The 18,136-nt window shown below is 39.6% G+C and overlaps 1 protein-coding gene across 1 annotated transcript; it reads left to right on the forward strand.

Moving 5' to 3' along the window:
- The first annotated feature begins 374 nt into the window (after window positions 1–374).
- On the forward strand, window positions 375–17,909 carry GFPT2 (glutamine-fructose-6-phosphate transaminase 2). The gene is made up of 19 exons (XM_032197185.1): window positions 375–421; window positions 5,167–5,274; window positions 5,917–6,015; window positions 6,705–6,830; window positions 7,392–7,450; window positions 7,954–8,088; window positions 9,625–9,686; window positions 11,281–11,360; window positions 11,682–11,799; window positions 12,521–12,684; window positions 12,786–12,881; window positions 12,986–13,083; window positions 13,429–13,549; window positions 13,819–13,976; window positions 14,113–14,227; window positions 14,823–14,950; window positions 15,646–15,813; window positions 16,216–16,377; window positions 17,046–17,909. The coding sequence occupies exons 1-19, from the start codon at window positions 415–417 to the stop codon at window positions 17,088–17,090; spliced, it is 2,049 nt and encodes a 682-aa protein (XP_032053076.1). The 5' UTR covers window positions 375–414; the 3' UTR covers window positions 17,091–17,909.
- The last annotated feature ends 227 nt before the right edge of the window (window positions 17,910–18,136 follow it).

Here is an 18,136-nt window from a genome sequence, read left to right on the forward strand (position 1 = left end):
AAAACACTCGATTATGGGGGACACCCCCCACTGCCAAGCCGCGAGAGGAGCTCCCCAGCCCCTTGCGCTGACAGGAGGGACCGCCGCGCTGCTGCCCGGCCTCCTCCGTGCGCCCACCCCGGGGCTCCTCCAGCCCTCAGCGGCCCGGCCGAGCCCCCCGGGCCCCCGGCAGGAGGGAACCGGGCGGGGCCGTGCTGGGGGCAGGACGCGAAGGGCCGCGGCCGGGCTCTGCCCTCGCCGTGCACCCACCCGCTGGGGGGCCCCGGGCGGAGCGGCCCCAGCGCCCGCTCCCCGCCCATTGAGCAGGGGAGGCAGGGGCCGGCCCGGCCCGGCAGTGCTATAAGAAGCGGGGCGGCGGCAGTCCCCCAGCGAGGCCGCCTTTGCTGGTAGCGGGACGGGTCGAGAGGAGCCACCATGTGCGGTGAGTGACGGGGCCGGCCCCGGGCAGCCCCCGTCCTTCGTGCGGGACGGAGCCGGCGGCTTCTCCCCAGCCGCTGTGGTGATGGGGGTGGGGGTCGCTCGGGCAAAGCGCGTTGTCCCCGGGGGCAGGTCGCGATTTCTGTCGGGATAAGAGCTGCTTTGTGCCGTGCCGGAGCCGCGGGGTGTGAGGCAGCGGAGGCTTTGTTCGGGAGCTGGCCCCTCTGCGTCCATTTTGTGTGTGTGTGTGTGTGGGGAAGGGGCTGAGCGGTAACGGCAGGTAAAGGTGGCGCTTCCTCGCTCCTCCGAGGGCAGGCAGCCAGCTCGCTGCCCAGCCTGTGTCCTGTGATCTCTGGCTCAGCAAAGGCTCCTTGCCTATTCCCGGAGGGTCCCGGCCACGTTGTTGCCTTCGCCCCCGGTGCCTCCCCTCGGTTCATCGCCGCCGGGGCTGGTGCGGAGCCCTGGGCGCGGTGCCTCTGCCCTCGCCAGCCCCGGGGCTGCGGCTCCGCCGTGACTGACGGCGGTGGCAGGGAGAGTTTGTGGTTTTCAAACAAAGGCTGTGAAGGAGCTTAGTTCCTCGCGGATGAGTTTATTCGCCTTCCCTTATCTCGTAAAGATGAGATAGCGGAGATAACGGCCGCATCACGTGTGCGGTTGTTGGAGAGATGCTTTGGGCGAGGTGAAAAAGTAGGGATTCAACGGCTGCTAATGCAATATATTCCGTGAATTTGTAGTAAAACTTTACCTGTTCCTTCACGGAAACTTCCTCTCGGGGAGGATATTTTGGCTGAAAGGAGAAAAATCTCCCCTTGTACTTTTTAGCAGTCACAGACAAAACCTTCTTTGTGAGATCCCGACTGAAAAAAGAGTTGAGTTACTGCTCCCAAAAATGCATGTCCCGAGCTAGCTATCTCTTCCCTGCCTCCACATCCTCTTTGATTGTAACCTCAAAAAGTTCAGGCGGTCTAGCAAGCCTCTTTCACTCGAATGGAAACAGGAGATGGTTCTGTTTGAGCGCCTACGTGACTCCTGTTGCTACCACCAAAAAAAACCCAGTGCCTTCTACACAAAACCCCCTCAGGTGAGAGGCTTGGCCCAGTGCCTAGGCAAACCAAAGGTACCGGTTGCAAGTGCTAAACAGTGAGATATGTAATGACGATATCAAGAGTTTGGCACATGTGAGCCCTATATTGATTGGGAAACCAGGGTGTCAACGCTGGTGAATGAGTTTGGTGAAACAGGCAGCTTGGGGTGGAGTTACTGACTCAGTGTGAAATGGCAGAAGGCAGTAATTCATAAAGCACAGTGAGAGGAGTGTTGGTTTGTGCCTGTCAGTGGCTGGAGATCCGCCACCTTCAGCAACAGCAAAATGGGTAAATGTTATGAGAAAGTTAGGACTAAAATGTTACTGAGGGGAGGAAATAAAGTCTTGGGGAATCGCTGGTCTGTTTCCCGAAATCTGAGCCAATTTAATGTGGTGTTTCTTAACAAGAAAGTGATCCCATATCTCCCTTACTATGCTGAATATACAATCATAAAATAGTTTGCATTATAAGGGTCGTTTAAAGATCATCTAGTTCCAGTGACCCCTGCCATGATGTAGGAAGTACAGGAGTTTCTGACGTTGCAATTAGCAGTTTTAAACTTCTAAAAATGTCTTTCCAGGTTTCAAAGAAACGTGTCCCGTGTTTTCTCTGACTTCAGGTAGCACATGAAGATCTAAAACTGCTTTTCACTGTTTTGAAAATACATAGGTCATTAGGTACTGATATACACATGCTCTTTAGGCAACAAAGCTGAGATGTTATCACACTGGCGTATACAAAGACAGTACAGCAAAACTATGCAGAGTTTAAACAAATGGGTGAAGTATTCTTATTTTTATTCTTAAAACTGGATTATCTATTTTAAAAGAAACGTTTTATTAGCATATGAGGTTGTGTCTGGGAGTTTCTCAGAAGTAAGTTTCTGGCATCAACAATGTGCTTACTCCGACAGAAGCACCCTTTTATTTAAAAAATAAATTAATTTTACTCAAACTTCAAGTATAGGCTGCCCCCTTCTTGATTTTGGTGAAATCTTGCAATTGCATGTATTCTTGTAGAATTTTCTCACAAAAATACTCAGTGAACTTTTTCCCTCCCTCTTTGTGACACTCAGCTTGCAATACTGAAAGGGGAAGGGGAAACTTTGAAGTCTTGATATGCATGTCAGGGGAGAGCCTTGCTGGCAGTGTCTGTGCTGCATTAAAGCTGTCTGTACCAGTGTTTTAACAACCCTGCTTTAAGTGTCTGATTCTAAAGGTGAGCCAAATGAGTACTTGAGCCTTTACAGGGGAGGGGAGAAGCAAGCTCTGGAAATGGCATCTGATAGCCTGGGGAGGCAGCTATAAGGGAACTTACTTACATCACAAACCTCTGTTATCATGAATATGATTCAGCTAAGATTCAGTTGCACTGATTTGCTTCCAGAAGGAAGGAAGCTACAGGACACTTTTATCAAATGTTGTTTCTCTGTGAGTTGAGCAATGTGCTTTAAATCTAGGCAAAATGATGACTGAGTAGGGGAAAAAAATACGCAAGCAGGAAAATCATGAAACAGAGCGGTACTGGAGAAAAGGTGCTGAGAGCAAGATTTATTTCCTTTAACTGGAAGAGTTTGTAGTGCATTTCTTAAGAAGTCAGGCTCCAGCTATTGCTTTCATTGTAACAGCCGCTGGTGACTTCTGAGTCTCCTAATTCACGTGTGTGGAAGCACAGCTACAGTTCCCTAGAAACAAGGATCCTTTTAACAATTCCAGCACACTGGTAGTATTGTGAGGACAGTCCCGAAGGAAGGTTTTTCCTGGAGCTCGGTGTAGTCAGAGATGCCACATGGAACACATGAGCCTGATGCATCTTAAATACATTGTGAAATCTGGCCTAGAAAGTATAGCTGGGTCTGAAATGAGGTGTGTAGCAATGTTTTGGAATGATGTTGAGAAATTTGTATTGAAGAATGCTGCTCTTGAGGTTCGTGGTTAGTGCCAGAGAACGGTAAATGTCTGTCTGGAAAAATGATCAACAAGCTCTCAGTCTAAGGTGGCTTTATATAACTGGAGGCATTATTTTTCAAAGTGTCGATGAAGAACAGTATTTAGCTGTTCGAATTCCCAAGTACCTCTTTAAATGCAACTATTGTCTTAATATCTCCATTAATGTTGGACACTCCAGAAATAATTAGGCGAAGCTCCTCGTAAATCTCACTTCCTTAGCAGAAAAGCATTTACCAGCCTTTAATCCTTCCAAGATAAATCCAGAGACCAGTGGAATAGTCTCTTAGGCTCACTGTCAGATCAGCAGCATTAATGGCTTAAAACTGGGGAGTACCAAATTCACAGCAATATTTATAAGCACAATGATTTACTGGTGTATCGTTGTAACAGCTTCTTCACTACAACCATTTACAGTTCCAAAGCTCTAATTGAGGGGGAAAAGGGTGTTGAATTTCAAACAAAGGCTTTTTCTATTTAAAATGCTTGTCTGAACTGCTTATCTGTTGAGCTCTTCAAGTCTGCCTTTTGCAAACTTAGTTTCCAGTCCTCGCTTGCTACTTGGAGAAATCCTTGAAACGGTGCAGTTAGACTCGTCTTGTTTACTGGGATACAGATTTACAGGGGTTAATAACAGGGCATAATTCGTCCTTATAGATGCACAAGTCCCAAGGAAGCGTAGTAGGCAGAAGAAAGAAATGATTGTGTTTTTCCTTGAAGGTGACCATTTTTTATTACACCTTTTCTAAAGATACAACATCATCCCCCAAACTCCATTTCAGAAAAATGCTTGTGTACTCTTGCCTTCAAAAAAAAAAAAAAAAAAAAAAGTGTGTGAAGGGAGGGGAAACAGGCCAAAAACTCAAAAAGCCACTTCTTGGTTGATGACTAGCTTATTGAAGAGAGATCAGACTTGCAGACTCTTTCAGGCTTTCTGTTTGCCAAGTAGGCGAGGAGCAAGTTCGTGCCTTTCCTGTGATGCCTCTGTAAAAGCTGACCTGAGAAATGTGGGGCAAGCAAAGGGATCTTATGTCTCTGCCTTGGGTTTGGCAGGCAGCATTGTGTTGAGGCAGCGCAAAGGGTGAATGCTTGGTTTTTGGGTGAGCCTGTTCTGTGTCTTCTGTTTCTTTCCTTTGTTGTCCTATCCTTTTGACTTCTGCCCTTTCTTTATATTGGCTTCTGTATTCTGTTCCTGCTGAAGTGGCTGTTGTATGCCAGATTAGGCTGGAGCCTTTCAAAAATAGATGTTGTGCCTAGTACCTACCCATGGGTATTTGGGGCCGTGACTTTGATTACAAAAGTCTCCTTGTGTTAGAACTGGTGAATATATTCCTTCTTTAAATGTCTAGTTTTAGATTGGGATATGAAATAGATCATAATGTTTCCATTTTCAGCTGTGGTTTTCATTAAAAGTAGATTTTTTTTAAAGCTCTCTCAACTGTTTAACTCTTGGTGGGTAATATGAGACGAGTGAAACCAGCCAGGAAAGCTTGTGTTTGCTTGATCAACATGATGGTCCTGATTCATTTATTGTATTTGAGCTCTTTCAACTTAAAAACCCATTAGCGAGATTTGTACTAAATGGGAGGTGGCATCCTTCTCAGACCTCTCTGTGATGCTAATAAGTAAAGAGTTTTAAATTGAGTTTGAAAGGATACAAACTAACAAAAAAAAATGTCGCTTCTTTTTTTCCCCCTTCCCTTTTTCTCCTTAAACAGGAATTTTTGCTTATCTGAACTACAGAGTACCTCGGACTCGAAAGGAAATATTTGAAACCCTGATAAAAGGATTACAGAGACTGGAATACAGAGGATACGACTCTGCAGGTATCTAAATTAACAAATTAATTTAGCAACCAATAGCTACTTATGTTACTTTTGTGACTTTCAGCTTCTTCATCTTGAAGTTTTATTCTTAATCCCTCATTTTGAATGATCAGTACTAATTACCTTGATTCTTGGATCTTCTTTCAGCTTTCTTCAGGACTTGAAATTGGGTGTGCAGCTCTGTAATAAGGTGGTGATTGAAGTTTAGTGCATACAAGCAAAGTAAACAGGGTGTGAGGAAGAAGTCTTTCATTGCAGTGTCATGTAGTTTGTGCCTCAATTTTTGTGTGTGTATGTAAGTCCTAGTGAAAAGATGAGGATGCTTGAACTTATATTTTGAGCTTGCTGATTTCACCAGACAAAATACATCAGTGTGTCCTCAAGCAAAATTTGAGATAACTGTCTTGTATTTTTTTCGTTTATGCAGTGGATAATCACTTATCTCGTTTGATTTGAATAGCAATTTGAAATTGAATAATGTCATTTGAACATACACAGGTCTAGTGACAGATTTCAAGTACATCTCTTTGAAGGATAACTTTCAAATAACAGTTGTATATGCTTGTCTGTATTTTCTCAGCCATTTTTAGATGACGTATTTCATGCTTCAATTAACACTTGTGATTGGGTCCTGTATTGCAGGAGTGGCAATTGATGGAAATAATAATGAAGACAAAGAAAGGTTCATAAAACTGGTCAAGAAAAGAGGAAAAGTAAAGGCCCTAGAAGAAGAGTTGTACAGTAAGTGTCTTAAAAAACACCCCTTTACTTTGGCTACCCAGTCAGCCGATATCTGCATCTCAGCAGAAAGACCATGAAATTTACAGTTATGGTTTTATTGCAGAAATAACTGCAGTTAAACAATTTATGCTCCCCAGTTCTGCACTTAAAAAGCAAGCTTGGTCTTCAGATATGGTGCTGTGAAATTATTGGTCTACTTCCCCCCTCATTTGGTTGTTTGTATTCAAGACCTGGGCTCCATTGGTGATTTACTCAGATGATTTCTGTGTTTGGTAGCTGAAATGTCAGAACATGGACTCTGACAGAATTTATGAGCACTTAAGCAGCTGGCTGTCATCACAATCTGCTTTATGCAATGCTTCCATCTGTGAAGAACTGAAGTTGTGTTTTAATAAGTTTATATTATAATTTGTAGTAATGTGGTCTGTTGGCCTAGTTGTTGGTATTGGCTGAGAATGCTTGAGTCTTGGCAAACAAAGTTTTAATCACAGTCACTTGAACTGTCTGAAGTGTAATGTCAAGTAAGCAAATGGTTTTAAAGGAAGCCAGAAGATAACTTTTAGATTTTTGCTGCAAGAATTCTCTTAGAGTTCTAATAATTTTGTGCATGTGTGTGAGTGTGAGAGGGAGATTCACTCAACTTTAAATATATATATATATTATTATTTTTTTTAATTTCTTGTCCATAGAACAAGATGGCTTAGATTCAAAAGCAGATTTTGAAACACATTTTGGAATTGCTCATACTCGCTGGGCGACCCATGGAGTACCAAGTGCAATAAACAGTCACCCTCAGAGATCAGATAAAGGAAATGGTATGTATTTTCCACAGCGCTTTGGAATGGTATGAATTTGAAACAGTTGAATTCCCATAGTACAACATATACCCAAATGCAAGTAAGAAGAGAGGTTATCTATATTGTATACTAGGGCTAAGCTGTTACCATTCTGCTTAGGTTAGAGACACAATAAAACAGCCTCTTCTGAGGCTAACGTAGCACTGTAAAAGACTCATGAGGTCTGTTCTCTGAAAATGGATGCAAATTAGTCAAAGGACTACATTTTTGTTTTAAAAAATTGAGATTCCAAGAAACTAAATGCATCAATATTGTCTGGGCTGGGAAGAGGAGATTTCATTTCGTATCTCTCTTGAGTGCTGTCTTGGTGCTGTTCTACTGGGTGTATTCTACCTTTGTATGCCTTCAAAACTCCTAATCTTCTGCTTTCTGTTGTGAATGTTATGATAAACTGTAGGTCTGAAAGCTGTATCAGCGGGTTCCTAGTGTACTTATAAGCCATTTTTCTCTAATTCTGTGTTCTGGTTAGATATCTTAATTTTAATATGTTACTTACGTATGTCTATTTTTATCTTTTAGAATTTGTTGTTATCCATAATGGGATCATCACAAATTACAAGGACCTGAGAAAGTTTTTGGTGAGTCTGTGGCAACTTACTTTTTAAACTAGAAACTAAATACTCCACTGTGTGATGTTAGGTCTTTCAGGACTGTTAGAACCTGAATTCAAATTTCTTATGTCAGCTGTAAAATAGTGTAAAGGAATCTGCTTAAGCAAGATACTCAAGAGTTGGCAAAGAGTAATATGTTCTTGTAATCCTAAATGCAGAGTACTTTGAGTAGAGTAGCACTGTGTTCAAACTGGTTTAAAGTGCATGTGGAGTGGGCTTCCTCCTGTCCCTCATTGCTTGAAGATGCTAAGCAAGTCTTACTAAAGTGTTTCTGAAACACTTGTCCTATGACAGGAGAAGTCTTTATACTTTTTAGTGATATGTATATTAAATATCCATATATATGTGCACCTGTCCAATGTAGCACTCCAAGCAGTCTGTTTTACTGTGCAGTTTCTGGTGGGAGACAGACGAAGTGTTTCTTGCCTGAGGATGAAAACGCCTCTTACTTTCCTATTTAATATTCTTAGGAGAGCAAAGGCTACGAATTTGAATCTGAAACAGATACAGAAACGATCCCCAAATTGATCAAATACATGTATGACAACAGAGAGAGTGAAGACACCAGTTTTTCAGCGTTGGTAGAAAGAGTTATTCAACAGTTGGTAAGTGGGAAGTTCCCTTTTTTTTTTTTTTTTTTTTTTTTTTTTTTTTCCCGAGTACTAAAGTATAAGCTAACTGTGTGGTTCCTTAGGATTCTTCATTTTTGCCTTTGGATTCTCTGCAGGGTTCCTTAGAAAGTGCTGCAGATAACAGTTTTTGGCTTCTAAATGGTGCTCAATAGACCAAGAAATGAGACTAAAATTTTGGAAAATTCAAAAGCTTTTCAATGCAAAATTTTAAATTGCATTAGAAGTTGGTGGGTAGTTTTGGTGTGTGTGTGTGTTTTGTTTTGTTTGTTTGTTTTTTTAAGAACGAAGTTAACAGATGTTTTGAATGAAGCAGCTTAGTTTAAAAGATAAATATATTGTAGGAGCCTCTGGGGCTTGGTATCTTTCATAAAGGGCAGTGTGCTCTCAAAGGCTATTCTGATCATGTTAAAACAGTGCTGTGATTCAAGTTTGTCTCATAATATGCTTTGACTCCCATGTTTGGAAATAGATCTAACAAGCCGTACTGATTCGTGGCTTAGCTGGTTCCCAAACTGTGAAGTGGGAATCTACTGTTACTTAGTATGTGAACACTTAGATCTTTGACAGATGCATTGCAAACTTGGAGAAAGCTTGCTTTGTTTCCTTCCCCAGTATCCAGGCAGATGTTTTTCCTCCCCTTCCTGCAGTTTCTTACACTCTTTTCACCTCCCCTTTCTCCTCTCTAAGGCAGCTCTGTAGTATTCTCCCTAGAGCAGAGCTGGAATACACATGAAGTAAAGGAAGGCCTTTGTGGGTCAGGAGGGAATAGTGGTGCACCAGCCTAGTTGAGGGGAAGGGTGGCTTCATCTGGCCACAGAACAAGTGCAGAGTAGTCTCAGACCAGAGTCTCTGTAAGGGGAGTGAATATTACCATCTCTTTTCTGTTTGCAAGATTTTTGTTTCTGCTTTTGTTTCTGCTTCTGGAATACTTGTGAGTTTTGTGTGAATACAAGTTGTTTATTGTATGTTCCTGCTCTTGTTTGTGCACTGTGGATTTGGGGTTTTTGAATTGTGTGCATTGTTTTGTTTGGGTAAACGCACTAATAAGATTTTGCTGCTTAAACTAGAAGTAGTAATTTCAAAATCTTAGCTTAAAATGCACAAGGAGGCAAACCTATGTGCATATTCCTACTAAAAGTAAATTTGTAACACGATTTTCATTATTATGCATCTATACAATTTTCATTTGATTATACATCTGAGATTTTCTTAACCCCTACTTAGGAAGGTATTGTTATTATTTATAAAAAGAGGCTAAGTGTCTTGCCTAAGTGCTTGCTTCCTGATCTTTCAGCTGTTGCACTGTGTCTGTATGTTAGCTTGTTCTGCTTCACGACCAATTCCTTTTAAAGGTGCAGTCTGCCTTTCAGGAAGAGATTCCTGATAGTAGTGCAGAGCTTTCCTTTGGAGCCTTCTCAGGAAGAGGGGGCCCCAGTTATATGAGGCACAACTAATTGAGATAAGTTGTTTAGGACTTACTTTTTTCTCTTCTGTCTCCATGGTGTCTAGGAAGGTGCTTTTGCATTGGTTTTCAAGAGTATCCATTACCCAGGTGAAGCTGTTGCTACCAGGTTAGTAAAAGTCCATTTTAAATATATTATATGCCATTTTGGGTATATATAAAAGAAAAGCTCACGTCTCTTTAAACGTCAGTGAACATCTTTAACATCAGTATCTTATTTAAAAAAATATAGAAGTTTGTGATTAACTAAATCTCAGAAGGTAGATAGCTATGTCAGTAGAACCCTTCTGAAGCACAGTAAAGTTCTGCTGAGCCTCTCTTCAACTGGCTGTTAAACATAACTTAATTTGAGCTGTACTGACTGTACACAGAATTTGCAGAGGTCTTTGTTGATTCTGTCATCTTTAACTTGCTTTTGTTTACTAAATTAGATACAGACTTTGAGGATGTAAACACAACAGTGAAAAGTAACCGGATGATGTATTCTCTATTCACACAAATATGCTTTTAGTCATCCAAATGACATTCTTGGAAGAATTTACCACTGACAAACTCATTCCTGTAGTCTGTCCTTTTATATTGTAGTGTGTCAATGGAGATGCTCAGTATATCTTCTGTTTCTAAAGTTGTATTGAGAGTCTGGTAGCATTTCTACTTTATCAAAAAGGGGAGGGAAAGGGTTTGGTACAGTTTTTCATAGAATTGCAGAATCATTTAGGCTGGAAAATACCTTTAAGACCACCAAGTCCAACCACCCACCTTTCATTATGAATAAATACTGAGGGTATGTTCAGGTTGGCTGAAATCCCATCATACTGATAGGTTATACAAATAACATTCTATAGTTTTTATAGCATTTATGAGCTTTGTGAGTTTTAGTTCTATTTATATTTGGAAAAAACTCACAGGAAATGTAAAGACGCTAAAGTAGCAAGTGAAGTAATAGTGGGAATAAAGCTTGTTTTATACTGTAGCCTAAAAGCCTATTGCTTCTGTGGTCTAAAATGGGACTCTATTAACGTTGCAAAAAAGCCAGCTGTACCATCATTCTAACTGGAGAACATCTGAACTGAACTATTCTATGTGTGGTTCAGGTTTGGGTGTTTAGGAGTGAGGGGATTAAGAAGAGCTAAACTTGTAATCTGAGGTGTCGAGGGAATGTATTACTCTTTTATTCCAATGAGATTTATTTATTTTTAATAAGCTGTTTATGTGGCACATGACCCATATAATTAAAAAATTGCCTTTATTTCACTGTTTTAGAGATCTGTGAGGTTGACAGTTCTGAGTTTAAAATACTAAAGGGTGGAACAGCATTTTAGTAGTAAAGAGTGATAGGGCTAATTGCCTCAATTTAGAGTCAGAGTGAGTTTTTTTTTTTTTTAATGGCATTCAAAATGGTGCCTGTGCTAAGCTGTTTCCTTATTACTGGAAGGAAAACAACTAGTTCATAGATGTTTTCCTCTACCTGGTGGTAGATCATTGGGAAAGATTCACATAAGCATATGGCACTTATCCATATAATAAAATTTGGAGAGTCTTATAGAAACAAGTCAAGTTTATATAATTCCTGTCATATAATGTTTTTAGGATCAGAGTTGAGAAGGATCATTCCATTTAGGAAGCTGAATGGGATGTTGTCTTTCAACTTCACAGATGCTCTTTGACTTCTCTGTATAAACTTCAGTGTTTTCTCTTTGTAGGAGAGGGAGTCCTTTGCTCATTGGGGTTAGAAGCAAGTACAAGCTCTCCACTGAACAGATTCCTGTTCTATATAGAACATGTAAGTTGATAAAACCAATTACATTATTTTTAAAAGCTAAAGTTATTGTTACTTTTTGATTAGAAACAAGATTAATTTAATCTCTGTACTATAAAACTACCAGCTGCTGCCCCAAATAGCTTCTTAGCTGAGGGTATTCTACTTTTACACTACTGAATGTGTAGTTCATGTAAAAGTGCCCTGTCCCTTCTCTCCCCAAAGATCCTTTAAGCATTTGTGTAACTTTGCAACAGTGATACCTTTAACCTGTATAGTCTGTAATGTCTAACTTGAACAGGTCTGGTTTTCCATTTAAAGTGTCTCACTTCTTTAATTTAACAGGCAACATTGAGAATGTGAAGAACATGTGCAATTCACGAATGAAAAGACTGGACAGCTCTACCTGCCTTCATGCTGTTGGGGATAAGGCAGTAGAATTTTTCTTTGCTTCAGATGCAAGGTACTAAAGAACTTGACCTTCTCTCAAAGCATTGTTTTTGCTTAGAGGTGAGGTGGTTCTGGAAATCTTATGCTGTCGTGCTGCTGCACAGTTGTGTTCTGATGGGATAGCTTCTTATCCAGTTTACTTCATAAAGCCCACAGTTTAAAAATGTGGAATCTTGACATCAGCATTTGAATTGTTTACAGTACCTGGTACAATATCTGCTAATTACTAACCTCTTTGCCTTCTATGAAAAATACACAGTGCAGGAAGGGAAGGTGGGTACAAATAGCAGCTATCAGCCAAGCATTTGGGCAGACTATAGGTTAATCTGGGTTTTGGCATTTTAATCCATCTATCTAGGATATCAGAGGAAGAAATAGTGGTGTGGTTCCAAACGTAGCAGGAGTGTGGGCATTGGATACACACTTGTAGCAGGAGCATGTTCGTGACCTCAGGGATCTGCTAGAGATCATGACAAATAAGGTCAGATCAGCACTAATTGGCTGATGTGAGATGCTGTGGCTCCCGAGCCTCCTGCTCCAGGTTCCTGTGAGAGTGCAGGAGGAGCAGCAGATGGAGCCATTTCCTTTAAGATGGCTCTATTTGTAGTTATGTCCAAAAGGAAGAGAGAAGTGAGTCTGGAAGTATGATAGGACATAATTTAATTTCAGTGAGGAATGCTGCTATCAGCTCTAACTAAAATGTCAGGATTGTCTTGCTTCTGTGTTTTCTATAGTGCTATCATTGAACATACCAACAGAGTAATTTTCTTAGAAGATGATGACATTGCAGCAGTAACTGATGGGAAGCTTTCAATTCACCGTCTCGAGCGTTCAGCTAGTGATGATCCTTCCAGGGCCATCCAAACCTTGCAGATGGAATTGCAGCAAATCATGAAGGGTGGGTTGAAACAGTGGTAAAAGAGTAAAGTTCTCTTTGTAATAGACCTCGAACAGCAAACCATGTGCATAAGCATGACCGTGCAATGTTGTTCTGTATAGGTAACTTCAGTGCATTCATGCAGAAGGAAATCTTTGAACAACCAGAATCAGTTGTCAACACTATGAGAGGCAGGGTGAATTTTGAGAGCAGCACAGGTAAGTCAGAACAGGCATTCAGTTTGCACTAAGCCTACGAACTTTAAACGTACTAATTAGAAAATGAAATAACATCACGGATTTTTGTTTTTGTTTTATTACAGTTCTTCTGGGGGGCCTGAAGGACCATTTGAAAGAAATCAGAAGATGCCGAAGACTGATCATTATTGGCTGTGGGACCAGTTACCATGCTGCAGTAGCTGTATGTTCAGCTTTAGCAGAAATGCATATAGAATTTTAGTTTTGGGGCTTTTAGACATCTCTTCATCTGTTTTTCTGTTTGTGGTACAAACTTTGCCTTTCATTGAGGGGTTGTACTCATTTGTTTAGTTTTCCTTTGTGCCACGTTCTTTATTAAAGCTCCTATGCTGTTACCTACCATGCTAGAAATTAACTTTTTTAGTCTCAGTGTTTAAATCACTGGTGGGCTCTAATTATCTATCTTTTTAAACTAAGACTTGATTTAGATTATTTCTCAATCTAAATAAGATGTTAAGACTTTTATGGGTGGCAGTATTAACAAATTTTGTGTGCTGCTTGAATACAGACTCGACAAGTATTGGAAGAATTAACTGAACTACCAGTGATGGTGGAACTTGCTAGTGACTTCCTGGATAGAAACACACCTGTGTTCAGAGATGACGTGTGCTTTTTTATAAGTCAGTCAGGTGAGCTGCTTATGCTGTTTATCTTCCACTGAGTGCTAAAGAGAAATGGAAAAAAAATATTTCTTGAATGAAGTTTCTTTCAGTCTTGATTCAAACACATAGACAATGAGTGAGTGCTGAAACATTTTGTTTTCAGCTGTATTTTGCATTGTGTGTGTGGATGCAATTATTTAGAACACAGAATAACTTCTGTAGTATTTTATGCTTCTCTGGAATCGTTGTTACTCTCTGTCAATCTTAAGATGTAAATGTTTGTAAATGCTTTCCAGGTGAAACTGCAGATACGCTTATGGCCTTGCGGTATTGTAAAGAACGTCGTGCTCTAACAGTTGGCATCACAAACACAGTTGGAAGCTCGATATCCAGGGAGACTGACTGTGGTGTACATATCAATGCAGGACCTGAAATAGGTGTGGCAAGCACAAAGGTAATTGTTGTTCAGTGTTTGACTTCCATACTTCACCACTGTGTAATCCAATATAAATTTTAATTGTAGCACTTCAAATTGAGATTGTGCTAACACTCTGCAGACTTAGCTGCTAAATGTTTTATTTTGTCTGCAGGCTTATACCAGCCAATTTGTGTCTCTTGTAATGTTTGGCCTAATGATGTCTGAAGACAGAATTTCCTTGCAGAAAAGGAGACAGGAAATCATTAGTGGACTAAAATCGTTGCCAGGTATATTGATATTTTGGGTATAAGGAGGGATAGGGGATTTTATTTAATGGGTAGTAAAATATTACTCAAATTCTTTTAGAAATGTTTTTCTTGTTTAAGTCTCACTCTTCACTTCTTCCTGAAAGGTAGATGATATATGAAAAATGGACTACTGGGTTCTACACCTATTGCCAGTTTTACAAATACTCTTTCAAGAAACCTTGCAGGAAGATCAGGATTTCAATAGGGTAGTTTTGTCTAAGAAATATTCCTTGATCTCTTAAGTTGATAATTTAAAATTAGTAAAGCCTTTCACTTTTAAAATGGCATAGATAAAGACAAAACTAATTCAAGCTGACTTTAAAATGTATGTTCAGAACTTCCTTTAGAATGGTGTGCACAGGCACTAAATGTTAAATTTGTTGCTGTAAATAAGGCCAGACAAAGTTTATTTAAACTGCAGTCAAAGTTGCACAGATATGTAGTTAACGGTTGAATTATGTTAAGCATATTTGTTACAATAGATCATTAGAGTATCAAATTGCAAGCAAACCAGGCAGTAATCTTTTTTCCAATTGATGGAGTTTTCTTATGTCCTTTTTGTGTGATCCAATAGAGATGATTAAGGAAGTCTTGTCCTTGGATGAGAAGATTCATGATTTGGCTCTTGAACTGTACAAACAAAGATCACTGCTGGTGATGGGTCGTGGATATAATTATGCCACTTGTCTGGAAGGAGCTCTGGTAGGAACCTCTCAAAATCACTGCATTCTACTTAAAATGAGCTTTTGTGGCTTCTGCAGAATAGTATACTTGTCAGGCTTCTTTAAAACTTAATTCTACTGCAGTAAAACTGCTATCTATAATGTTGAACGTTTAGTCCTTTTGGACTGAACGCATACATAAGGTGAACCTGGGTTCAATATCAATTTCTTGGTTCTTTCACATAATAATGTCAATGCTTATTGAGTGTAATTATATACAGAAAATTTAATACCATTTAAAATGCTGACCTGTTTGAAAATATTCTCATAAGACACAATGTGCTGATGATGTTCAGGTAAGATGCTCATGCAGGAAACTGCTAAATTATATTTCAAATGTCATGGTAGAATGGATGTATATTTGTCTGTCAGACGTTTGAAATGTTTAAGCTAGATGGCATTAGGCAAAATTGTGTTCTTAAAAGTTCTTGTTCGTTACTCCATTTCTTTAACTGAAAATGCATGGGCATCAGGAAATTCAATTTCCACCAGCATGCTGCTAGAAATCCCAGCATATACGCTTGTCTGTTCTAGCCTTTGGCTGATTTTTTGAAAATGGTAACTTGATAGTGTATGTCTGTATTTAATTGGCAGATGTACAGCTTTGATATTTTTCTTCTTGCAGTTTTTATTCGTCATCTTGTAACTTCTTGGCATTTGTTTTTTTTATTTAAGAAAATAAAAGAAATTACATATATGCACTCTGAAGGTATCCTGGCTGGTGAGCTGAAACATGGACCACTAGCCCTAATAGACAAACAAATGCCGGTTATTATGGTGATAATGAAGGATCCTTGCTTCACCAAATGCCAGAATGCTCTGCAACAGGTCACTGCCCGACAGGTAAGTTGTTTAACTCATATAATGTCGTAGAGTAAGAAACTGTGCACACTGTATTTCTGCTGACTGCTTCAGAAGCAAGATGTATTGATTTTCTTTTTTCTAATTAAAAGTTGTAAATGAAGTGTTATACACTCACTGCAGTTTGTCATTAAAGGTTAACACTAGTAGTGACAACTGATTGCATGCGGATGTATTTCAGTTTTGAAGCTAAGGGTATAATGTTAAGAGGTGAAAACATTCAATTCTCACACAACAGTGGGTGATGAAAGCCATTATGCGAGACTGGCATTATCTTTATTAGCAACTTTAGCATTTTCAAACATACTGCAGGCATGTTGTGAACTAATATTGCAAAGGAGGTCTAAGTCAGCTCTTCACTTAACACTGTAAAACTATTTTCAGGGTCGTCCAATCATTCTGTGTTCTAAAGAAGACACAGAAAGCTCAAAATTTGCCTACAAGACCATTGAGCTGCCTCATACAGTTGACTGCCTTCAAGGAGTCTTGAGTGTTATTCCTCTCCAGTTGCTTTCATTCCACCTGGCTGTTCTCAGAGGATACGATGTAAGTGCTTTCTACGTTTAGCCCTCCAGTCAGAGCAGTTACGAATTTCCTCCTACCAATCTAAAGCGAGATACATGTTTATATGGCATTCCTAACAAAGAGCTATGATAGTTACAGGCTTCAACTGTGACTCTAGTAGGAGAGGTGTGGTAGTAATAGAACTGTGGCTGAAGAGTGCAAATTCTTCAGCCTCTTTTTTTTTTTTTTTTTTTTTTTTTTTTTAACGTTATCCTTCTAAAACATGTAAAGATTGTGTGCTTAGCTTGATTAGTTAAGAATGCAGATAATACTTTTTCAGAATTCTAAATTAATAACATGGTATTGCACCTTAATTTAAAATAGTTCACTGCTTCGTACAGCATAATTTGTTGACTCTGGCTAGGTGTGTCAGTTTGATAATGATGACCCCTGTGCAAAGATGCCCTGTGCCATAAAACAGTGTATGTTTGCTAGGAGGGTTTTGGAAGCAAGAATGAATTCAACAGGGAGTTGTGGTCTGCAGATCTAAGATCTCTTTTGTGTGTGTTAATATTTCTGGAATAAAGCAAATCTCCTTAGGAAAACTTTAAAGCAAATCAAACCAAAACACCAGCATACTGAATGAACTGTCAAGTTCAGAATGCCACTTTGGTTCTGTCATATACTGAAAGTCTGTCTTTTCATTCTAGGTGGATTTTCCAAGAAACTTGGCCAAATCTGTTACTGTAGAATAACGGCAAAGAACACCTGATCTCTTTTTTTTGTCACCAGACCTCTGAGTTATACTTGTAGAAATGTGTTGTTCTGAATTGATAGGTACACTTTTTTTTTTGAAAGAGAATGACAGTGCTAAGTGGCAAGTGTCAGAAGGATTTATCTTGCAGCTTTAAAAGCTTTCAATGTGCCTTGTTACCCAAGTGCTTTTGCTCACAGCAAATATTTCTTTAAGTCCTGAAATTGCCAAAGGAGAAGATAAAAATAATTGTTTACACATGGTATACTGAATGAACTTTTCTACTGTGCAATATATATATACAGCTCTCTTCAGAGTAACTGTGAACATTTTTTAGCCTACACTACTTAACTAGTTTTAAAGATAAAGTATTTATAAGTACAATTGTATAGCTTTTTTAAGTTATTTTTTTTAGTATGTTGCTTATCTGTAGCATTGGTAATGCTCAGAATGTAAATACTGAGCATCTTGACACACTTACTTGTGTACAGTTTTTTAGTGTTTTTCCTACTTCAGCCTCAAACTGGAAATTTGTTGTCCCTCTTCCCACCCAGCTTCTGCTTCCCTGCCCTTGTGACTGTTTTGTATTTAACCAGTCTTTTGTAAAGCTGTTCTGTGGCTGTAAATTCCCAGCTATGTTTTAAATTCCTGTTTCTTTCAACTAATTATTTGAAAAGCCAGAACAACATCTTGTTTTGTATGCTGACCCAGCTCTTACTCGCCTAACATGTACAGTGCAACAAAATAAGGGAACTAGCTGTCTTTCATCAAATGATACTTCTGTTTGAAGTATGTACAATGAAATTAAAATGCAATTAAAGAAAAGATTATATAGATTCTTCTTGTTTCTGATTTTTTTTTTGTTGGTGGTGGTTTTGTATTATTATTTTTTTTAATCCCTTAATGCCTCCTTATCTCAGGTCTGAGTACAAATACAACACTGCAGTACTCTGGTACCAGCAGGAGAGATTTTTCCTCCAGTCTCATCTGAGTCCTGGTATCAGAGTTCTTTCATCTCTTCCTTTCTGGGTGACACAGGTCTCATGT

The sequence above is a fragment of the Aythya fuligula genome, chromosome 14 (genome assembly GCF_009819795.1).
Source record: "Aythya fuligula isolate bAytFul2 chromosome 14, bAytFul2.pri, whole genome shotgun sequence".
NCBI lineage: Eukaryota > Metazoa > Chordata > Aves > Anseriformes > Anatidae > Aythya > Aythya fuligula.